Source organism: Ornithorhynchus anatinus, chromosome 3, assembly GCF_004115215.2.
Source record: "Ornithorhynchus anatinus isolate Pmale09 chromosome 3, mOrnAna1.pri.v4, whole genome shotgun sequence".
Taxonomy (NCBI): Eukaryota; Metazoa; Chordata; class Mammalia; order Monotremata; family Ornithorhynchidae; genus Ornithorhynchus; species Ornithorhynchus anatinus.
In genome coordinates this window covers 52,067,474-52,090,310 of record NC_041730.1, presented here as the reverse complement: position 1 = coordinate 52,090,310, position 22,837 = coordinate 52,067,474, and the positions used below count along the sequence as shown (strand labels likewise).

At 55.4% G+C, this 22,837-nt stretch overlaps 2 protein-coding genes across 2 annotated transcripts; one reads left to right on the top strand and one right to left on the bottom strand.

The window, feature by feature from the left end:
• Positions 1–294: 294 nt before the first annotated feature.
• On the top strand, positions 295–4,582 carry CREB3 (cAMP responsive element binding protein 3). The gene is made up of 10 exons (XM_029061801.1): positions 295–424; positions 1,126–1,260; positions 1,348–1,630; positions 1,713–1,801; positions 2,076–2,168; positions 2,709–2,815; positions 2,935–3,003; positions 3,568–3,652; positions 3,822–3,906; positions 3,997–4,582. Exons 1-10 carry the CDS (start codon positions 413–415, stop codon positions 4,365–4,367), a joined length of 1,329 nt encoding a protein of 442 aa, XP_028917634.1. The 5' UTR covers positions 295–412; the 3' UTR covers positions 4,368–4,582.
• A 212-nt stretch (positions 4,583–4,794) lies between these two features.
• GBA2 (glucosylceramidase beta 2) lies at positions 4,795–22,780 on the bottom strand. The gene is made up of 17 exons (XM_029060207.2): positions 21,808–22,780; positions 18,030–18,121; positions 17,708–17,823; positions 10,615–10,833; positions 10,173–10,412; positions 9,839–9,941; positions 9,087–9,240; positions 8,857–8,982; positions 8,468–8,649; positions 8,132–8,236; positions 7,932–8,039; positions 7,328–7,479; positions 6,536–6,642; positions 6,283–6,425; positions 6,032–6,147; positions 5,692–5,883; positions 4,795–5,595 (listed from the first exon to the last, which is right to left on the bottom strand). The coding sequence occupies exons 1-17, from the start codon at positions 21,981–21,983 to the stop codon at positions 5,350–5,352; spliced, it is 2,577 nt and encodes an 858-aa protein (XP_028916040.1). The 5' UTR covers positions 21,984–22,780; the 3' UTR covers positions 4,795–5,349.
• Between the last annotated feature and the right edge of the window lie 57 nt (positions 22,781–22,837).

Genomic DNA, 22,837 nt, shown 5'->3' with positions numbered 1-22,837 from the left:
GTCACGCTGGAGAAGACTTGTCTAAGACTGGGAGCCTCCCGTGGGCCAACTTGATGACCTTGTTTCTCCCCCCAGCGCTTAGAACAGTGCTCGGCACATAGTAAGCGCTTCACAAATCCCACATTATTGTTTTTTTTTTATTGGAGAGGACGGGCAGAAGGCCAGGCAGAGAGGGGAGTGGCCCGAGGACTGCAGAGGCCGGGGAGGTTCTACAGGCCCCGCCCCGGATACGTGGCTGCCGGGGAAGGGAGGACAAGGAGGAGGGGAGGTGGAGGCAGGGGAAGGGCGAACTCCATTTCCCAGAAATTCCCAGTCCCGTCGTCGCTTCCGTTGTGCTGGAGGCCGCCGGGGCGGCGGCGCAGGCTGGCTGCGGTCGGACCTCAAACCGGGCGGAGAGCGGGGGCCCAGCCGAATGATAATGATGGTATTTCTTAAGCGCTTACTGTGTGCCAAGCACTGTCCTAAGCGCCCGGGGAGGTAGGGGGTGATCAGGTTGTCCCATGCGGGGGAATCACACTTTTAATCCCCAGGTTCCGGATGAGGAGGCCCAGATGTGAAGTGGCTGGGCCAAGATCGCACAGCTTCCCCTCTTCCAAGCCCTCCTGAGAGCTCACCTCCTCCAAGAGGCCTTCCCAGACTGAGCTCCCCCCTCTCCCTCAGCGCTGTGCTTATCTGTATATATTATTTATTACCCTAGTTATTTCGTTAATGAGGTGTATATCTCCGTGATTCTGTTTATCTTGATGATGTCTTGTTTTGTTTTTCTTTGCTGTGTTGTCTCCCCCGTTTAGACTGTGAGCCCGTTATGGGGCGGGGATTGTCTCTATCGGTTGCCGAATTGTACATTCCAAGCGCTTAGTCCAGTGTAAGCACTATGTGTATAGTGAGCGCTCAATAAATACTAGTGAATGGATGAATGAGCGGGGATTAGAACCCAGGTCCCCTGCCTCCCAAGCCCGGGCTCTTGCCACTGAGCCACGCTGCTTCTCGGGGTTAATGTTAACCCTTCCCTCCCGTAACAGCCAGAAGGACCGTCCCCTGGTGGGGTGGGGGCCGGGTGGCAGGATGACCCCAAATGACCCCCCGGAATTGCCCTCCTTCCCGACCCTCTTCCTCCCTCCGCAGATGTCGAGCGTGGAAGGGCCCCTGGGCCTGGGGGACGGAGACCTGCTGGACTTCTTGCTGGAGGAGGGCGGCCTGGAACCGTTCTCCGGGGACGGACCGGCCCCACGGCAGGACTGGAGCCCGCTGGACCCGGAGGTGAGGAAGGGGCCGGGCCTCGGCGTGCGGCTGAAGGAGACCTTGCCCGGCCCCGGGGCGGGTGCAACCGGTCCTGTCACTTTGCAGATCCTGAGTGACCAGGACGTGGAGGATTTCCTAAATTTGTTGCTGGGTTCCCCTGGGATTCCTTCCCACGTGAGCAGTGACAGCAGCTCCTCCGGCCCCACTTCCGGCAGTGGGAGGGCCTCCCCTACCCCTCTCCAGGGTCCGGGCAGCGTCCAGAGTGAACACAACTACTCCTTGAACGTGGGGCTACTAGCCCTGGAGGAGGGCAGCCCAGCGGCACTGGAGCCGGGTGAGGGCAGCCCCAGCCCGGGGCCCGCTGTGGATGACGTCTCCATCGATCTAGGTGAGCGTTTCAGGGTGAGACTGGAGGAGGAAGCTGAATCTGAGCTTCCCTTTCCCCATCGCCCCGTTCCCAATTCCCACAGGCGCGTGGGGCATTCCCGAAGGGTCAGGAGACGATGGGCTGAATCCGGGGCTCAGGGTGTCTCTGCTTGTGGAGGAGACTCCGCCGCAGGTAGGGCCCACCGTAGACTTCCCCCCGTTCCCAACCTCCTTGCCCTTTACCCCTGCAGTCCTGTTAGGGAATGGTGGTGGGATGGGCTGGGGGATGGGGATGCTTGTGTAGGAAGGGGCTGCTTCATCCCGTAACCATCCCAGATGGCTTTAGTAGACTCCCGGGTCTGGTCAGTGTCTCCTTCGTTGGAATTGGCAGAGAGGTCCTCCCGGCCAGGCTCGGATGGAGAGATCTGTTTTGCCTTTTTCCCCACTCCAAATCCCTCCCCTAACAGCCTGCCTCTCCCCGACTAATTCTGACCGAAGAGGAAAAACGGCTCCTGGAGAAGGAGGGGCTGACCCTGCCCGAGACTCTTCCCCTCACCAAGGTAAAACCCATTTTGCCCTCTCATACCGTTAAAGGAAGTCTCAGTGGGGATGGAAATGTCAGGAGGGGGAGAGAACATACTACTCAAACTCCCTGGGTCTAGATAACTGGAGAAGCAGAATGGCCTAAGGGATAGAGCACGGGCCTGGGAGTCTGAAGTCTGAGTTTGGGTTCTAATCCCAGCTCTGCCACTTCTCTGCTGCGTGTCCTTGGGAAAGTCACTTTGCTTTTCTGGGCTTCAGTTATCCTTAAAATGGGGATTAAGACTGTGAGCCCCATTGGGACAGGGACTTTGTCCAACCTGATTTACTTGTATCCATCCCAGGGCCGAGGGCAGTGCCTGGCACACAGTAAGCACCTAATAAATACCACAGTTATTATTAGATACCACCTCAACTCACCAGAACCACATGGAACATGGGGTATCCCTGTGATGCCCACAGTTGCAGTTTGAGAAATGGCTTCTGGAAAAAGAGGGCCTTGGCAGGGTGGGCTCTTGGGGGCAATGTGCCTGACCCATTATTGTCCCCCACCCCCCCAGATGGAAGAGCGGGCCCTGAAACACGTGCGGCGGAAGATTCGAAATAAACATTCAGCTCAGGAGAGCCGGAGGAAGAAGAGGGTGTACGTTGGAGGGTTGGAGAGTAGGTAAGGGGGAGCGGTCAGGGGGCTGGAGTGTGGGCTTTACAGGAACTCAAGAATGGGTACCCGAACCCTTTCTTCTCCTGCTCTCTGTATCCCTAATCTTCATTTTCCTGCCCTGGTAGGGTCTCGGTGTGCACAGCCCAGAACCAGGAACTGCAGAAGAAGGTCCAAATGCTCGAGAAACAGAACTTGTGAGTGATGCCACACAATCCCCTCTCCCCACCACCCCATTCTAAGAGCTTGCTCCTGAGGCCACTTCTGCAGCAAGCCTGTTCCTCTCCCACCTGGTACGGAGGCTCCCTAGACTCTGAACCAGAACTGAGGGTAAGGAAGTGGAAAGGTAACCTGTGCCCCGAGGGGCCAGGCTGACTCTGCTATCTCCGGGCTGTTAAGAAAAAAAAAAAAAAAAAAGTGGTATCTGTTAAGCGCTTACTATGTGCAAAGCACTGTTCAAAGTGCTGGGGGATACAAGGTGATCAGGTTGTCCCATGTGGGGCTCACAGTTTTCATCCCCATTTTACAGATGAGGTAACTGAGGCCCAGAGAAGTGAAGTGACTTGCCCAAAGTCACGCAGCTGGCAAGTGGTGGCGCCGGGATTAGAACCCACAACCTCTGACTCCCAAGCCCGGGCTCCTTCCACTGAGCCACGCTGCTTAAGGGTGGGAGGTTGTCTCCTGCTGTGTATCTTGCCCCCTCTCCCCTCCCCAGCTCCAGGCGGGGGCTCAGGCTACTCCTCCCTCTTCTTCCCTCTCAGGTCCCTGTTGGAACAGCTGAGGAAACTTCAAGCTCTGGTGACTCAGACGTCAACCAAAACCAGCAGTACCAGCACCTGTGTCCTGGTGAGCCGGGGTGTTCAATCCTCTCCTTACCTCCTCTCGGTCTCAAAACTGGAACCTCCTCCTGGACCGGGGTGGGGAGAGATGGGGCTGGCTATCAGCGTCCTCCTCTCTGTTATAAGGCCTGGACAGGGTGTCGCTGAGCCATTTTACCTCTTTTTTCCCTCCCCAGGTCCTCCTCTTCTCCTTCTGCCTCGTTCTCTTTCCCACCATCTACCCCCTGGGGACTGGAGTGCAGCAACAGGACTTCCGAGGAGGTGAGACCCGGTTTGGGTGCTGGCCGCCGGGGAAGCGCGGAGGCAGAGATCGACGACCGACGGTTAAAATGCCCGTCTCTGTCTTCGCAGTGTTATCGCGTCGGCTGCGCACGGTCCCGCCCGAGCCGGTCTCTCCTCAGGATGCCTCCGTGTCCCACCTGGATCCGCCAGCTCAGGAAAAAGAGGCAGTGTTCTTGGAGCGCATGTTAAATCGCTCAAGTGGCGAGCGTCCTGGGCCGATCGTGGACGACTCTCCCTCCGCCTCCCCCGGCAATTCATCCTCTGACCCTCCTGGCGGGGGTGTGGAGCAGAGAACCCCTCTGCCGCCCTGCCCCTCCCCTGGCGGGAACCCCTCCCGTCCTTCCTCCCCCGTAGGGGGGACCAAAGAGATGGCCTGGGCCGCTGTGGCAACTGCTGCCCCAAGCATCGTTCTGCAGACTTGGCACTCTGATGAGATGTGAGGAGTCTCGGAGGGCTGGTCTTCCTCCCTCCACCATTGGTAAACAGCATGAGCTGTCACCCTAAATCCCACTTATCCTTAACCGAGCATGTCCCCACCCTTCCCCATTCTTTTTAGATGGGGACACCCACCGGATTCATGGATTATTTTTCCCCTCCCATCCCCACCCCATCTTGCAATTCCTGGAAAATAAAAGGGAAAGTGTCTTAGCCTGGACCTTTCTCTTCTTTCCCAGTTGTCCCATCGGCACCCGGCCTGGTCCGGGCCGAGGGCTGGCGTCTGAGTCTGTTGGGGGCCAGAAAGGGGTGGAGAGCGCCCCTCCGCCTCCCCCCCACCGGGCGCGTGCGCGTGCACCCGACCCCCACCCCGACCTTGAGGCCTGGCAACTGATGAGAGGAAGGGGCTTTAAACCTGACCGTAGGCTCCTGTGTGGGTGAGGCATCTTGTTTATTCTGAACAGGCCCAGCTGTGGCTTCTTACCATCTCTGCATGATTTCCCATGAACAGTTGAAAATGGCAGTCCCAACACCAAACTTGCTGGGTTGGGGGGAGGCGGGGGGTGGGGAGGGTGGAGGAGGTAGGGCTCCAGCCCTCAAGATGGGGCTCCCACTTCCCTTCCCCGCCCCAAAGGGAGCGGGAAGAGAGCCCCCGCCACCAGCCTGGCATGACCCCTCACTGTCCCTGACCTTAGCCAGGCCAGTAGAGGGCTTGGGAGATATCATTCTATCCCAGAAGGTGCTTTCCACTGACTTTCCCCACCCCAGAAGACTCTTCTTTAACCAGGAACCCGACCCAGCCAACTGAGGATTCTTGGTGGTGGGGACCGAAGGGGGAGGAGGACCGTTGAGTTCAGTGATTGTTCTTGCCGTGGCTCAGGGTTGCAGGGGGAGGATCGTAGCAGGCTTTCAGTGCCAGCCCCCACGAACCCCAGCTAAAGGACCCGGAAGTAGAGGTGAGTTGAACCCACGGGGCTCCGGCCCCGGTCACGCCTCCTGGTCCATTGACAGTACAGGGTCCCGTCTGACAGCGAGCGTCGGGCCAGGCCCCTGGTCCTGACTCTGCTCTAGGGCAAGCTGCATTGCCCAGATGCTGAGGGGTCGCATGTAGGCAAGAGAACGGAAAACGCGGGTCCGGCAATAAGCCTCGGGGGTCTGGAAGGCCAGGCCCAGCCTTTCCCACACTGTGCGATAGCAGCCCTCTGCCGTCCGGAAACCCTCCTGGACCAGGCCCTAGGGAGAGGGGAGCAAAAATAGAGGGGAGTGCTGGGGAGGGTCTCGACTTCAGGTCAGAGGAGGGAGGAGTCGTGGAGGTGGAGCTTGGATTACCTCCTGGATCATGGTGGCCGCCAGGCCATAGACGACGCCCACCCAGACCTCATCGGACTGGACGCTGGAGGTGTCGGGGATGCCGTCTGGTCGCATCCCGTTCACAGCTCCCATGGACCCTCCGGCGAAGCCCAACACGTTCTGCTCAAATATGGTCTGCAGGGCGTGGTGCACGTGGAGAGTGGGGAAGACCTGCACCCGGAGAGAGGGAGAGGGGGCCCATGAGGCCAGATTCAAATAGATCCTGCACTTGGAGGAGCCGGTCATACTTGACTTACAAGACGAGCTGAACGTCCTACATTCTCCGCGGCCTCCCTCCCCTCCATCATTCCTCCCTCACCTCTGTATCCCCTTCCCCCAGTCCGCAAGCTCTCAGGAACCACTGGCCGGCACACTGGTCGGACATGATGCTGTGGGCGTGTGGCTGCGAGCTGCTGTCGTAGTTATAGTAGCGGCCTGGGTGGGAGGTGATTGGGAGGGAGGGTGGGTCAGAGAGGATGACCCCCTCGTTCCAGAGGGCACCTTGCCCCCAAACCTCCCTTTGAACCTCTGCTGCTCCCCGCCTCCCCCCGTGAGGCTTTCCCCTTTCACCATTCCACAGGAGCCTCTCGAAGGCCTCACGTCCACGACTCAGGATGGACGAGAATTTCTCCCTGACGGCTCCGGCCCCTTGCAGAGCAGCCATACGGACCATCACAGCTACGGCTGCCAGCCAGAGTCCTCCACAGTATGCGCTGATCAAGAAGAGGGGAACGAGGGTCACAGAGAACTCCCTTCTGCCCCGACCCTCCCTATGACTTGGCTACCCCTCTCCCTTAGCCTCCCCTCTTCACCCCCCCAGTACCTGGGCCCTGTGGTGACCCAGCCATCGTAGGTCTGGTCGGCGTAGCCCCCGTTCTCAATAAGCCCATCCTGGTCCTTGTCGAACTTCAGCTCTGATTCCATTACGGCCTGCGGGGGGGAAAGGGAGGAGCCAGGGGCAGTGGAGGGGTGTGGGTGGGGTGGGGTCCTTAGAGATGTAAGACCCAGGAGGGAGAAAGATACTCCATTTCCTCAATTCTCTCATCTTCCCCAGGACCCAGGAACCAGTGGTTGGACCCATAGGGTCCCAGGTGGTAGTTTCTGGCTGGGAGGGGATGACAGGAACGCCCTGATCTGACATGGGGGAGGCAGGCAAGGGTTCCGGACACCAGAGAAACCACCAGGTAGGCCGTGCCCCTTCTAGGCACTTTCCACCTCTATCTGTTAAGCCTACTCGGACAGCAGCGTAGAGAGAAATGACAGCATCAGTGAAATTCTATCCTCCCCACCCAAACCACGAATAGATAGATTTGGGCCGGGAGGGGTGGGGGTGGGGTGCAGGGGGGAGGGGAAGGAAGCAGAGCCTCAAGTTGGCAAGGGCTCTGTCACTGCCCCACACCCGCCTTCTGGACCAGAAGCCTCTAATTCTGCTACCGCTCAGATCTGACTGGTCTTCTACTGCTCAGACCATTCATGACCCCGAACCCGGTTTGATTCGGCCCCCAAATCGCAAGATACCTCTAGGTTTAAATCCCAAAAAGGGTTTCAGGCAGATGTAGCCAGACACACCAGGGTGGGGGAATCAACCCCCTCCTCCTCCAGCTGAGTGGCTGACCTGACAGACGGGCCACATGTCAGCCAAGAAGCCACGGTCCCCAGTCAGGTGATAGTCCCGATACACTTGCAGCACGAACTTCAAGTTGAGGTCCTTCCAGTCGGCCGTGTCGTGAATCAGGTAGGCATTGACCCGGGCCCACGGTTCGTCGTCTGCCCATGGGTGAATGGAGGTGGGGGTGAGGAGGAGGGTTCGATCCCTAGGGGGCCGCATTTGGGGGAGGGGGTTCTGGCTGTCGCCGATGGGGGGGAACGGGAGGTTGGAGGGAAGGCCCAAGGGTCTCCAGTGGCCCAAGGTAGTGAGAGTTTGACACCGGCAACCTCTCACTAGGGGGAGGATCCCACAATCCCCAGTGTCACAACGGGATCGGCGGCAGATCGGTGGCTGTTCTTAGGACCCCACTGCCTTGGGGGAGACGGCCAGCGGAGAGGAGCATCACTGCTCCCTGAGCTGTGGGGTAGAGGGGAGAAGGGGGTGCTGCTGCGTCAAGGTCAGAGACCTAATGAGGCATTTCTGGCATCCCCAAAGTTTGGGAAAGGGTGCCGGGGAAGCAGGGCTTTCCCAATATTCCAGGAATAGGAGGATCCCGAGGGGCCAGGGTTACCAGGGTCACCGACGTCATGTGGAATCACGTTTCTCCTCTTCACGGGTGCCACCTCTCCACTCATCAGGTATCGCCTTCGCGTCAGGTCCTCCCTTAGAGTTGCTAGAGCTGCGGGAGGGGCATGAGGAGAAACTGTGGGGCGGGGCTTGGGAGCCAGGGTTTAAGCGGGTGGGGAGTGGGGAGGGGAACGGCAAGCTCACCCATGTCGTACTGCAGACTGATCTCCAACTTGGGCCAGAGCATGATGAGGGCAAAGGAAGCATAGAAGTGGACATCGTAGGTGTTGTACATGCGGTACTCCTGGCCTGGGGACACGGACTATCAGCGAGGCTGGCCAGAACAGTCAGCGACCCCCGGGCTCTTTCCTCTCTCCTCTCCCTGAGATCCTCCAGCCCCTCAAGGTAGGAAAGGAGAAACTCCAGCAAGCCGAGCCCAGTCCCCTCTCCCTCCAGAGGCCTTTCCCTTGTTTTCCACAGTCGAATCTCCCTCTCCCTGCCTCTCCCCTCCCTGCCCCGCCACCCTCCCCACATCATTACCCTCAAGGTAAGCGAAGCGGCCATACTCCAGCAGGGTGGGGCGCATCTGGCTTAGGTTCTCCCCACCCCCTCCCAACTCCTCCTCCGGGGTCTCGGGTGGAACCTCCAGCCACACAGTGCCCCCATCAGCCAGGAAGTAGAGCTCGTTAAAAAGTGCCGACTTGTACCAGTGGGGCAGTTTGCTGGAAGGGGGGAGAGAGAGACAACGTATCAGGGAAGTAGGGAAAAGGAAAAGTTGTGGAAGGGGGAAGGGTAGAAGGAGCTGGGGGTGAAGTGGGTAGAGGTGATACTGGAGGGAGACGAGAAAAGCCCCAAGAGAGGGAGTCGGAGCAGGGGTTCAGGATGAAAGAGGGGAGCAATCCCCACCTTTTACCTCCGGGCCCTCATACCTGTCCTCTAAGATGGGGCTCTGCCAGGCCACGATGGCGTCCTCCCACCGCCCGTACTGGGTCAGCGCATGGTGGCACAGGGTGGGGGCTGCGGTCCCCCCTCGGCCAAAGTAGCGAGTGTATCTCCTGGGGCGGGAGGATTCTGTTACCCGTCATGGCCCTGGTCTTCGTAGAGCCCTACCCCACATCCTTTGCCCCCCGCCCCCCCGGGGTGGATTCGGTCTCCTCACCTGTAGTGAGTCCGACCCTTGGCCCCAAATACGATTTTGGGCATGTCCCAGGCCAGGGTGAACTCCAGGCGACCTTGCCCCTGCCCGGGTACCCGACACCCAGCGCACACAGCTGCTGCAGTCCCTTCACCTTTCCGGGTGGGAACGCTGCATCCTGCACAGGTGGAACAGTGAGAGGGGAGGCGGGGTGGTCACCGTGGAGTTGCCAGGGCGGACCACAATCCCACCACCAACCAGGACTTTCTTTTCCCTCCTTGCTGCAAAGGCTGGGGTCAGCCAGATTTCCAGGTGCAATGCAGGGCAGGGATGGGCAAGCCCCACATCCTGTCCAGGGGCCGGGGCCTACTGACTAGGGCAAATGTCTTGGCGTTTCCTGTGTACTAATGTCCCCGTTCTGTATCCTAACAAACTCCGGACCGGACTCAGACACAGCGGTCCTGGGATGGGGCCCAGGCCAGGCTGGATCTCAGTTGAAAATTTTCAGTGGAGGTAGGATGCTACTGCTTCCTCCGCCACTGGTGGCCGTGGGCAACCTGGCCCCACTCGGGGGGTAGGGGACTGTGACTTCCCCCACCTCTCTAGAGCATCAGAAGTGCAGGAGTGGAGCGGAAACCCCTGCCGCGTCCTCCCCGCCGGACAAGAAGTGAGAGCTAAGGATGGGGATGAGGGCAGGGGCCAGGCCGCCTCCTTTCCTTCCGCTCCCTACTCAGCCCCTGGTTTGGCTGTCCCACCCTGTTGGCCCTTCCCCTCACCAGGTGGGGAGTCCAGCTGCCCATCCTGAAGCAGATCCTGCCACAGCTGCTGCCCAGTGCCTTCAGGATCAAAGGCTGTGATGTGAGTCACCGTGGTGCCCACCTGTTGACAGGGAAGAGGTGGTGAAGCTTGAGCTTCCCAACTGGCCCTGACTTTCCACCACCCCAGTTCTGCCCTCTCCTTTACCTCTTGGTCCTCAACTCTGCCACTTTTCCTCTCTCCCTTTCCTTCCCCAAAGCTTTGATCTCTTCGACATCCACCCGCTCCTCGGCCCATGACCTCATCCCCCGCCCCAGTTCCTTCACTCCCTGGAGCTCCCTAACCCCCTGTTACCGTCTCCCGGGAAGCGATGGCAAGCGTATAGGGGTTGGGGGGGCTCGGATGATGCAGAAGGACGCCTTTCACAGTTGTCCCGCTCTGCTCCAGGCAGAATGGCTCATTCCAGAGGTTCCCCTCTGCATCGTCCCGACCTCCCAGCCCATTGCGGAGTGAAAACACGACAGACACATCCACGTCCTCATCCCCCACATTCTGCACTTCCCACACGAACACCCCAACTGGCAAACTGCTGTCCTGGGAGGAGACAAGAGGGTGGGGAAAAAGAGGGAGGCACATGTGGTTTCAGGAACACGCACACTTCCCTCGGAACAGGACGTGATCCGGCCCCCACCCCCTCCTGAGGGCTGTGCTCCTACTGCCGCTGGGTGGGGTGGGGAGGCAGGGCAGAGCCGGGAAGTTGGGGGGTTGGGGGGAGCAGCGAGGGGTCAGCCAGTACCTGGTAGTCATGAGGGAGGATGGGTGCGATCTGGCGACAGGTAAGCACAATAGCCTGGCCTGGAAGCTGGTAGACTGTCCAGGCCCGGGGGTAGAGAGCATGATAGAAGGCAAAGTGGCCACAGAAGCCCCAGTTCCACCCCTGCAGGACATTGGGCCGCTCCAGAGAGAGGACTTGCTGGTACACGGTCTGGCCCTCTCGCCGCAGGCACACCGTGAACTAGGGTGGGAGAGCACAAGGAGTGGTGGAGACGGAAAAAAAAAACATTAGATTGTAAGCACCTTGAGGGCAGGAACTGGGCCTCTTCCTTCTATTGGATGCTCCAAGGATCTAATAATAATTATGCTATTTGTTAAGCCTTTGCTCTGTGCCAAGCACTGTTCTAGGCATTGGGGTAGATATAAGGAAATCAGGTTGTCCCACTTGGGGCTCACAGCCTTAACCCCCATTTTACAGAGGCGGTAACCGAGGCTCAGAGAAGTTAAGTGACTTGCCCAAGGTCACACAGCAGACAAGTGGCGGAGGCAGGATCAGAACCCATGTCCTCTGATCCCCAAGCCCGTGCTCTTGCCACTAGGCCACGTTGCTTCTAACGCAGTGTTCTTTTTTTACTTAATGCCAGTAATGATGATGGAGAGAGAGACGGCTGGGATGTAGTGTCCTAACTCTCCTGTGGATGGAGGAAACCTCAAAAATTTATCTTCTATGGCCAGGCTCTCCTCTCTTGGGGCTAGGGATTTTCTTCAGTGAGGAAGACTCCAGGCTCTCTCTCTTGCCAGTTTCAATGATCCCGAGGCCCCATTATCTGGAAGCTCTTCTTGCTGTCTAAACCACATCCTCCAGCTGACCATAGGTTTAAGAGCACTATCTTTAGACAGTCTCTGGTCACAACAGACTCCTTCCCCATTAGAGTCCAGAGCAAGAATGTCTTTCTTTCCCCATAGTCTTACTGGGACTTTGACCATTACCGGAGGTCACTTTAACACATTCCACCCTGAATCTCGCCGAGCTCCCCCTCCTCTGACCACCCCCCCCCACAACTTTTTTCCTTGGAGGCATCCCGACTCTGGGCAGTCTCTGCTGTAAAGCCATCCCCCTTCCCGGCTCTAACCAGGACCACAGCCAGGCCTCCTCTGCTCACCGCCATTGCCTTTTCTCTCCATAAACTTGGTCAGGTGCTCCCAATTCATCTCAGCCCACGGCACCCCACCTGACAGTCATAAGCCAGGTCCAGTACCTTTCTGCAGAGGACCCGAATCCATCCAGCCTATGATTCCATTTACTTCTTTAAAGGCCTCCCAACATCCCTAGTCTCAACATAACATAATGAGGATTTTCAAAAATCCTTAGCTATGTTTACTCACCCCAAGTCTTTGCAAAGGAAGAGAGAGCCCGTTTTTGATCTGACAGAACATTCCCTCTATGAGTGGTCTTTAAAAACAACCACTTTTTTCTGGATAGAGGGGGGCAAATAGTGTCATCCCCGGGGGGACTGGTTTGATGCCACATTTCAAAAATTCCCAAAGAAGTGGGCAATGCTGACTCTCCCGTTGACATGGAGCTCTTCTGCCTGATGAAATGCCATTTAGGTGGGAGTAAACTGAGGGCTGCAGGAAGAACTCGTAAAGCTAAATGAGTGGGCAGAAAAGTGGCAGTTGAGCTTCAGCATGAGTAAGTGTGACGAAATGCACCTAGAGAAAAATCAAACTATAACCAGAGTATGACAGGCTCTTGGAGTCAATGTCTACCATTCCCTGAGACTGGTGGCCAATGTGCAGCAGCCCAAGAGGTCAACTGAATCCTAGGCAAAGTTGAATGATCGCATGACAAAAAGCAGTTTTGCCACTTACACAAAGCAATGTTCACCTGAGTCAGGACTTATCGTGTGTTGTTGTGGTCCCCGCATCTTAGGAAGGACACAACAGAGCTGAAGAAAGTTATGGAAAAAAGAGCACCCAGGCTGATCAGGGAGGTGGATCCATCTGAAGACTGAAAATCAGTGGTATTTACTGAACACTTATTGTGTGCAGAGAGCACTGGGGAGAGAATAGCGTAACAGAGTTGGTAGACCCGCTCCCTGCCTACAGTGAGTTTAGAGTCTAGAATAAGATATGGACGTATCTCCAATTTAGACTGCAAGCCCTGTGTGGGATAGACCGTATCCAACTGGATGATTATGTATGTACTCCAGTGCTTAGAGCAGTGCTTGACAAATAGTATGCGCTTAACAAATATCATGAAATAAGAAGGACTTGGAGGATTTAATTGAAGATTAATTTTGTAGTGAACAAGGTGAATATGGAATTGGTGTTTGCCATATCCCGCAATAACAATAATTGTGGAATTTTTTAAGTATTTGCTACAGGCCAAGCACTGGGGTAGATAAAAGATAATCAGGCCAGATAATCTGACGGGGGTACACAATCTAAGGGAGATGGAGAACAGGTATTTAATCTCCATTTTACAGAGGAGGAAGGTCAGGCACAGAGACATGATTTGCCTAAGGTCACACAGCAGGCATGAGGCAGAGCTGGAATTAGAACCCAGGTCTCCTGACTCCTAGTCCTGGGCTTTTTACTAGGTCATGCTGCTTCCCCAACACTGCTATCGAGGGGGTACCCGTTGAAACCTGAAAGTGATGGATTCAAAGCAAACATATCTTCACCCACTGAATGGGAAACATGAAGTCTGTTACCCCAGGAAGTTGTGTAAATGAAAATATCAATAGTCTTGGGAGGGGTTTGGATAAATCCAGGGATGGTAGGCCCATAATGGGCTCCTACACAGAAACTTAGGAATGTTAGCCGGCTGAAGAAAGGCTTAGGCAAATTCGTGGATAAAATGTGGATGTGTAAACGGGAAAAGAGAGAGGTGATACGGTGGTATATCTGTTACCACTTCATCCATGAATTCTGTTGCCACTGCTGAAGACAGAGTCCTGGGCCTGACAAACCATGGGTCTGATCCAGTATGGCAATGTTTAGGGTCTATTGTTCTTAAGCACATCAAGGTGGCAGGGAAGAAATCAAAATGAAGAAAAAAACAGTTTAAGAGAAGAGGGTAAAAAAAAAAAAATCATGCAGAGAGGAGGCTACAGGTGCAAGAACAGCTGAACTAGTGGTTTGAGATCAGGAAAGAGGAGAGTAGGACACCCCAAAACAGAGAAGAAAGCAAAATGAGGGGCAAGAAGTGCAGAGAGCGGGACAGAAAGTACAGGACGAAGATGAGCCAGAGGTGAGAAAGCTGAACCAGAAGAGACTGGTAGGGAGTAGGTGTAAAGGGCACCCAACACAAACCCTTAATCCTTCCAAACCCTAAAGGGAAGGGAGCAGACCCACTCATGCACATGAAGTATCAAAGGGAAAAAACAAACCCTAAAGGCTGAGGGGATAGGAATGGCAGGGAGTTCGCAAGGGAGGTCACAGAAACAAGAGGGGAAAAGCCAAGTGGTTCCACACCCCCCAGCTGAAACCCTGGAGAAATGAAAGACTGAAGGGCAGAGGGGCTGCAGAAGACAACTAAAGGGGAAGTAAGAGGGGGTCACACAAGAGCAGGGAAGGAGAGAATCCCAGGGGACAGAGAGTTTGAAGGGTAATGAGATACCTGCTGAAGCCTAAAAAGGTCACGGATGGATCCAAGCCAAAAATCCTGCCCGAGTTGGAAGTGTGGCTAAATGCAGTTTGGAATTCCAGCATTGGTTCTATGACCAATGGGGATGAAGGGTGTCCTAGGTGGCTGGATTTGCTCTGGTGTGAAATGCTAGGACCCAACAGCTTGGGGTCTAATACTGATGCTACTCGCCTACCACAGCCCAGCCCATGCACTTTGCTCCTCTAATGCCAACCTTCCCCCTGTGCCTCCATCTGATCTATCTCACCCCCAATCTCTCGCCCTGGTCCTGCCTCTGGCCTGGAACACCCTCAAATCTGACAATTACTCTCCCCCACTTCAAAGCCTTATTGAAAGCACATCTACTCCAAGAGACCTTCCCTAAGCCCCCCTTTCCTCTTCTCCCACTCCCATCTACGTCCCCCTAACTTGTTCCTTTGTTCTCCCCACCCCAGCCCCACAGAATTTATAAATAAAAAAAATAAATAAATGGTGGTATTTGTTAAGCGCTTACTATGTGCAAAGCAGTTCTAAGCGCTGGGGGATACAAGGTGATCAGGTCGTCCCATGTGGGGCTCATAGTTTTAATCCCCATTTTACAGATGAGGTAACTGAGGCACAGAGAAGTGAAGTGACTTGCCCATAGTCACACAGCTGGCAAGCGGCAGAGCCGGGATTAGAACCCACAACCTCTGACTCCCAAGCCCGGGCTCTTTCCTCTGAGCCACGCTGCTTCTCTATGTAAATTTATGTACATATCTGTTATTTATATAAACGTCTGCCTCCCCCGGGCCCCCCAGACTGTAAGCTTGTTGTGGGCAGGGGGTGTGTCTATTTATTGTTGTATCACACTCTCCCAAGCAGTGCAGTACTTTGAAGCAGCTCTGCATACAGTAAGCAGCGTGGAGAAGCAGCGTGGCTCAGTGGAAAGAGCATGGGCTTTGGAGTCAGGGCTCATGAGTTCGAATCCCAGCTCTGCCACTTGTCGGCTGTGTGACTGTGGGCAAGTCACTTAACTTCTCTGTGCCTCAGTTCCCTCATCTGTAAAATGGGGATTAAGACTGTGAGCCCCACGAGGGACAACCTGATTCCCCTATGTCTACCCCAGCGCTTAGAACAGTGCTCGGCACATAGTAAGCGCTTAACAAATACCAACATTATTATTAAGCACTCAATAAATCCGACTGAATAAAACGAATGAACGCCCAGCCTCCTAGCTAGACTTTACGCTCAATCTAAGGTCACACCTGTTCCTAGAGGTCCACATTAGCTTTGAATTTCCTGTTCTTTAGAGCTGTCCAAGAACTGACTCCCCTGAACTTCCTACTTGTGGCCTACACCCCAATTTAACCAACTTGCTTACTCATCATCTCCCATAAACAACTCTCCACCTGTAACTCATCACATACCATTCCCCCTGCCTGGAATACCTTTCCCCATCTTCATTAAATCACATTCCTCCCATTTCGATCTCTGCTCTGATCAAAATCGTGGGCTGGCCCTGTGCTTGGCCTGGCCTATACCATGCCTCTATATGTTCTTGCTTTCCATGCACTTCAGTAATAATAATAATAATGATGATGATGGTATCTGTTAAGCGCTTACTATGTGCCAAGCACTGTTCTAAGCGCTGGAATAGATAAAAGGTAATCAGGTGTCCCACATGGGGCTCACAGTCTTAATCCCCATTTTACAGATAAGGTAACTGAGGCACAAGGAACATAAGTGACTTGTCCAAGGTCACACAGCAGTCAGGAATAATCATGGCGTTTAGTGGCGGAGCCGAGATGAGAACTCATGTCCTACGACTCCCAAGGCCCTGCTCCTGCCACTAGGCCATACAGCTTCTGTACTGATTGCCTGTACATCATATACCTAGTCTAGGCCCCAAACCCCAGTGGGGCCAACCAACTTATAGGTTGCAGGAAGCTAATGAAGCAGGAAGCTACCAATGCTGCTCTTGCCAGGAGTTTCCACTTCCCCAGCTGGAGAAGACATCAAATTGGAGCGTGTGAGCTGGCCTACGCCTGACCCGCCCCGCCGCCCCCCCCAACCATCCAGTGGTTTAGCTTGATCCAGCCAAGTCTACTTCCCTTCCCTTCTCTCAGAATTATACTTCATCCCACTTCTCACAGGTGGGGTCATGCTGGGAAAGGATCCTATCTTAAGGCACTGGCAAGCCCTCATGTCTCTCCACAGGATGTTTATATCCCGAACCCTGACAAAATACCCACGGAAAGGTCAAGTAGATCACCTGCAGTATAAAGTAGGCAGCATGATACAAGTCCCCCAGGCTATCAGAAAAATAAACAAATCCACAGCCTACATTTGGGCTGGAGAGAAGCGATGAGCAAGTCCTTTATTCTGCCTCTAATTCGAGCCCCCTAGACGTAAGTTCCGACTTCCTTTCCCATGCCCCAAGGCCTTTATGTGGAGTTGGCTCCACTTTTGGATCCTGCTGCTCATGTGTGTAAAACATGACAGCTGAATCAGGGCTGTTCCCCGTGGCTGGGGTTAGGCTGCTGAGGAAACACATTTTGCAGGCACAGGCTCTCTTTCAAGAAGGAAGATCCAGAACTGTTTTTGTTGGTGCTGAGGATGAGGAGAGGGCTCCTCGCTGCCTGTAGTTTGGGTTTTGGGATTTTGTTTTATTTTTTTTCAAAGGAATAGAAGACCATCTCTGAGTAATCTCCAAATAGGTTTCTGTTGTTGGTATATATGTACATGCCCAGGCATAGATCCCACTTATATTTTAGATACAGAATCCTTCTTGGTAAACCATTGTCCATCCAGTTCCTCAATTAGGCTGTGTGGGCGTGATAAAGCTAGAGAAGGTCTAGATAAGATCACCAAAATGAGGCGGGGAAGGGGCAGCCTCCATTTGAGGACAGGCTGAAAAGAATAGGACTCTTCAGGTTAAAAAGAAGAGGGTTGAGTAAGGACACGACTGAAGTTTACCAAATCATGAAGAGGAGGACAGGACAACGAGGAATTGTGGTTCACCGAATCTCACACCATCAGAATGAGGGTGCACCCACTGAGCTTGAAGGAAACATTTCTTCACTTAGGGGGTGACCAGCATACGTGTGGCCACAGGAAGGTGGACAGGCCAAAAATGTCAGCAGACTCCAGAAAGATTTGGAAAAATTAAAGGAGGAGAAGGTCAATTAAGACGGATGTCCAAAAGGGTAACCATTAAGTGATTTCTCTAAATATTTTGGCGCAGATGTCGGAGGTCCTGGTCAGGATTTTGATGGACCATCGGTCTGCCCCAGGACGACACTGTGCCTGTTTTTTTTATCTTTTGCCATTTTCCCCACTGGATACTTCATATTCATGTTCAGAACTGTTGAAGCATACAGTCCTAAATTTAATTGTTTTTTTTCTTCTTAAATTCAGAGTCAAAGTCTAATCTTCACTTTCTGACTGGGAGAACTAAGCATAACGCTCCCCCTGGTCCTTCTTCTTTCCAACAGACCCTCACCTGGTCCGCCATGACTGTTCGGTGTTGGTACATCCCGGGATTCAGCTGCCAGCGACAGAACTGGCCTCTCCAGCCTCGGGTGATGGTGCCTCCTCCAATGCCCCCTAAGGGGCAACCTGGCAACAGAGCAAAAGGGCAAGATCTAGTGTGGCAATGGGGAGGTGTGGGAAAAGGCCAGCCATTGTTGGGACGAGCCCACCTCCAGCTTTTTGGTGTGCAAGAGAGAAGCCAGGTGGGTGTCCTCCCTAAAAGGGCTAGACCAGATAGCTACCCTGGGATCTCAGCTCCCCACAGAGGGAGGGGAAGGGGAAGGGCAGCTCACCGTAGATCTGTCGCAGGGGGACGCAGTTGAACATGTCAATAAAAGGAGCTTTCTTCTCCACTTGTGTCTTCTGGTACCACCATCGAAGATACCTGTGTGGGGTTGGGGGAAGGTGGGGAAACCAGAAGGAGAAATGAGACAAGAGGCAGAATTGGAAATTCAGTGACTAATGAGCCACCTAAAATGAGCAAAACAGTGATAAATGGGAGAAATTCATCATGCCAGCACCACCAACAGAAATTCTTGGGAGAAAAGATGGAGGCGATGTTGTAAGACAGGGAAAGAGGGAATTGGAAGAAATGAGTTTTTGATTGAGTAGACAGTGGATAAGGAGAGCGGGAGAGATGGAGCAAAAAAACACAAAAAAACAAAAAACAAGCCCACATCCAGCTGTATCCAACATCTCTGGAAAAGGAAACTCTACAATCTCCCCCTGACCTGAGGATTCTGGGACCTTAGAGGACTACTGGAAAGCAGGGAACAAGGAGCAAGAGCTTGTTAGGGTTGCACAGAGGACAATGAGAACGGAGGCTGGTGTGGAGGGGAGAAGGGTAGGGCAGCTTCTCTACTCACTGATTCTAGTCCCTAGCCTTGGGCTTTTCTCTGTACTGCAATTTCTTCTCTCTACATTCTTATTCATTTGCTCCCTGTCTGGCTCCCCCTCATTTTAGACTCTCTCTGGCTTCTCTCCTCTTCTCCCTTTAGCTCTTTCTAGCCTCCAGCTCCTTTCTTCTATCTGGCAGGTTCTCTTTTTAGCCCCAGTGTGCCTGGCCCCTCTCTGGCCTTCACGAGCTACCCAGGTTAGGATCCTCTGTAAATTTAATCAGGACTCGGCTCTGGGGTTCACCTTCGGCAATCACAGCCTCTAAACTACTCCAACCCATGTTCTCCCCTCGCCCCCTTCATCTCCCACTTCTACCCCTCTTTTTCTGAGCATTTCCCCATAAACTCTGCCACCTCCCCTTCACCTTGGGCCTCAAACTCTGGACTAGTCTCCCCACGCATCCAAGAAATGGTTTACGAACTCCAAAAGACCAAAGAGACCCACCCCCATTCTCTCCTGGCCCTTGGACCCTCTCACTCCTGGACTCTCCTCCAAGCCACTTCTTTCCCGCAATGGGACCAAGCAGAGAACCGCTCAGGGAAATGATCATTTGCCCCGGGCTCTCCCATCAAGGCCAGTCTAGATTTCTTTACTGAGGCAGAGCTCAGATGGGATGTGTCAGAAAAGAAGTAGTGTAGGGGACCAGTTTGGTCTCCTATACCTTTCAGGTTCAAAGCCTCGGAAGGATCACGCCGGGGTGGTTCGAGTTTGCCCCCCTCCATCCAAACTATTACCACATTAATACAATCACCACTCATCCCATCCTGCCTAGATTACTCCATCAGGCTCCTTGCTTCTAACTTCCCAACCTCCTCCCTCTCCCCACTTCAGTCCTTACTTAGTTCCACCGTTCAGATTGTCTTGCTAGAGAAACATTCAGGACGTCACCAGTCCCCTGCCAAAAATCTCCAGGAGTTGCCTATCCACCTATCAAATAAAAACTCCTCACCATTGGCTTTAAAGCATTCCATCACCTTGCCTCCTCCTACCTCACCTCGCTTCTCTCCTTCTACAACCCAGCCCACCAACTTGGCTCCTCTGGTGCTAACCTTCTCACTGTGCCTCGATCTCTCCTGCCTCACCGCCGACTCTCGGTCCACGTCCTGCCTCTGGCCTGGGACTCCCTTCCTCCTCAAATCTGACAATTACTCTCCCCACGCTTCAAAGCCTTATTGAAGGCAAATCTCCTCCGAAAGGCCTTCCCAGACTAAGCCCCACTTTTCCTCATCTCCCAGTCCCTTCTGTGTTGCCCTGACTTGCTCCCTTTGTTCTTCCCCCCGCCCCACAGCACTTGTATTTCTTGTATGTAGTGTATTTCTTTCTACCGATGTCTGTCTCCTCCCTGAGACCGCGAGCTCGTCGTGGGCAGGGATTGTCACTGTTTATTGTTGTCTTGAACTTTCCCAAGTGCTTAAATACAGTACTCTGCACACAGTAAGTGCTTAATAAGTATGAATGAATGAATTCATGAATGAATGAATATGGGCCTGGGTTATCCCTGGGCAACCCGGACTCTGTAGTATCCCAGGCTTTGCCTAGAAGCAGATCTGTAGTCCCAGATCAGCATCCGTGTTGCCCAATCAGCTGTACGCAGGCTAGATGAGGGACAGGGACCACGTCCAACCTGAGTATCTTATATCTAACCCAGTGCTGAGTACAATGTTAGGCACATACTAAGTGCTTAAATACCACTATTCTCATCATCATCAGTAAAGGCTGGAGGAACGACTTTTCTTCTCCCCTAACGTCAAATTCCCTACCCCTACCCACCCAATGCCATCTTCTCTCCCGTACAATACCTTCTTCCCCCACCTCCTCATCTATTCTGGTTGAGTGCCCCTTAAGCCTGACTCAGAGGTGACCTCAGGGTGAGTCTCTGGGACCCTCCCTTTCTTCCGCTGCCTCCATATCCACCTGTTCCTTCTGGCCCTGCAACATGCCTCTCCCTTCCTCTCCTATGGCCCTACAGTGCTGATCGGAGAGCAATGGGATAGAGTCAGGTTGGGGGAGGGCCCTACAAGTGCTGATCGGAGAGCAACGGGATAGAGTCAGGTTGGGGGAGGGCCCTACAAGTGCTGATCGGAGAGCAGTGGGATACAGTCAGGTGAGAGGACGGCATGGCAGCATTTGAGGATTCCAAGGTCTCTTCCCACTTCCCCTTCCCTGTGACCTGGCTGGGGGGAATGTCACACTAATGACCCTGGCACCAGCCTGGGTTGGGATTCCGAGGATGGCTGGAGGTTTAGAGGTCCAGCCCATAGACGTACAGCAGGGCCCCCTCCCCGCGGGACTTTTGACTTGCTCTGGAGGTTACGGGGTCTTGGGATGGCCTTCCCCAGAACCTTTCCTCCCTGAACTCATAAGGGTGCCTGGTGCAGTCACTTCACGTCCCCAGACTCCAGAGTCCCAGAAAGGGCTGGGTCAGAGCTTCGGGGGGTGGGGGTCGGAATGAAGGGACTGGCAGCTCTGCGGAAACCCCTAGTTGGAAGTGGGGGTCATGACTTGGAAGGATCCCCCCAGGCCCCCCACGACACACACACACACGTATCATGAGGCCTTCCTCTCACTGCTTCTCAACAGTAACCATCGGACCAAGGCTGCCAGTGTCATGGGCCCGCCTTCTCCCACCCCTGCCTTAGGAAGTTCAATCCCGTTCCGCACTCCATCTAGCACTTCCTATACGCTCTTATATTTATCTGTGAAGGGCTTGCTACGGGCCAAGCACTGGAGTGGATCCAACCAAATGGGGTGGGACGCGGCTCCGTCCCACGTGGGGTCACCTACGGTTGAGGTGACGGAGGCACCGAGAAGCGGAGCGATTTGGCCAAGGTCACCAAGCAGAGGGAGCGGCAGGGTGGATTTTAGAAACCATGACCTTCTGACTCCCAGGCCCCGCCGGGCCCACTCCGCCACGCTGCTTCCCAATGAGACAATTCCCCGGGCCCGAGAGGGGCCCAACCCAACCTGTGCAATGGCAGGGAAGGGCAAACTCCACAGGGACAGGGAACTCCGGGGGCAAGTGGGGAAGGGCGGAGTCCTCCAAGGGGCCCCGGTGCAGCTCCCGGCGGGCGGGCAGGCTCACCCGCTGGCCCACTGGGGCAAAGAGGGTGCCCGGCTGGTTCGCTGCTGCCCTCCCGACCCCGGGGCCAGAGAGACCTCCCCGGTCCCACTCACCGCAGGCCCATGCCAATGTGCTTCAGCATGTTGCTCAGGGAGACGTTGTTGGCCTGGAAGGGCTTTCTCTTCTCCACGAATTCGTGGGCCAGGCAGATGCGCCAACCGAACTGGGGCACCCCGCGGCCCAAGGCGGTGCCTTCGTAAGCTGCCATCATCTGCCCCTCGTCCTCCATGCTCGGACGGCCCAGGTCCTCGTGGTTCTGCAGCCCCCCGGGCCCCCGGGCCCCCGTTCGCTCGGAGCTGCGGGGCCCGGCGTGCGGGCCCTCCAAGGTCCGGACTGTCCTTCTCCCGACAGGTTGGCGGGCCTTCTCCTCCTTCCCCCGCCGGCCCACGACGCGGCCCCGGGGTCGGAGCGCGGCCGAGTGCCGGCCTCCAGGAAGAGAGCGGGCTATTGTTGCGGTGATCGTCCACGCCCCAGGCTCCCGGCCAGCTCACCGGGGCCGGGGAGGGAAGGAAGGGCCCGGCCTCCTCGTCATGGAATTACAGGGATTCTAGTGGCCGGCGGCAGGAGGGAGAGGGAGGAGGAGGAGGAGGAGGAGGGAGGCCTGCGGGGAGGGAGGAGCCCCGCAGGAGGCTCAGGTAGCCACAAGGAGCCCCGGGGGCCGGCGGACGACCCCGCAGGGCGGGCACCGAATCCCGGCCCACCCTTCCCCGCCCCCAATCAGCCCCGGCCGGCGGGCGGGGAGGGAAGGGGCGGCGCCAACGACCGCTCGGCCCCGGCGCCCAACTGTCACGCCGACCTCTTGCCCCCAGGGTGCGGCGGCAGGGCGGGCACGGTGGGCACGGTGCCCGCCCCCCTCCCTTCGGCCGCCCCCCGCCTCTGCGGAGCGTAAAGTCGGTGGGGACGGGCTGCCCGGAGCCCGACGGACGGTCCTGCTCCCTCCAGCTCCGAGGCTCCCCGAGGGCGGCCGAAGTTCCCCCGAGCGGGACCTCAGCATCGCCGAGTCCCTCCGAAGGCGCCCGAGCGAAGCCGAGGGCTTTCCGAGCGAAGCCGAGGGCTTTCCGAGCGCAGGAAGCGGGCGATTCC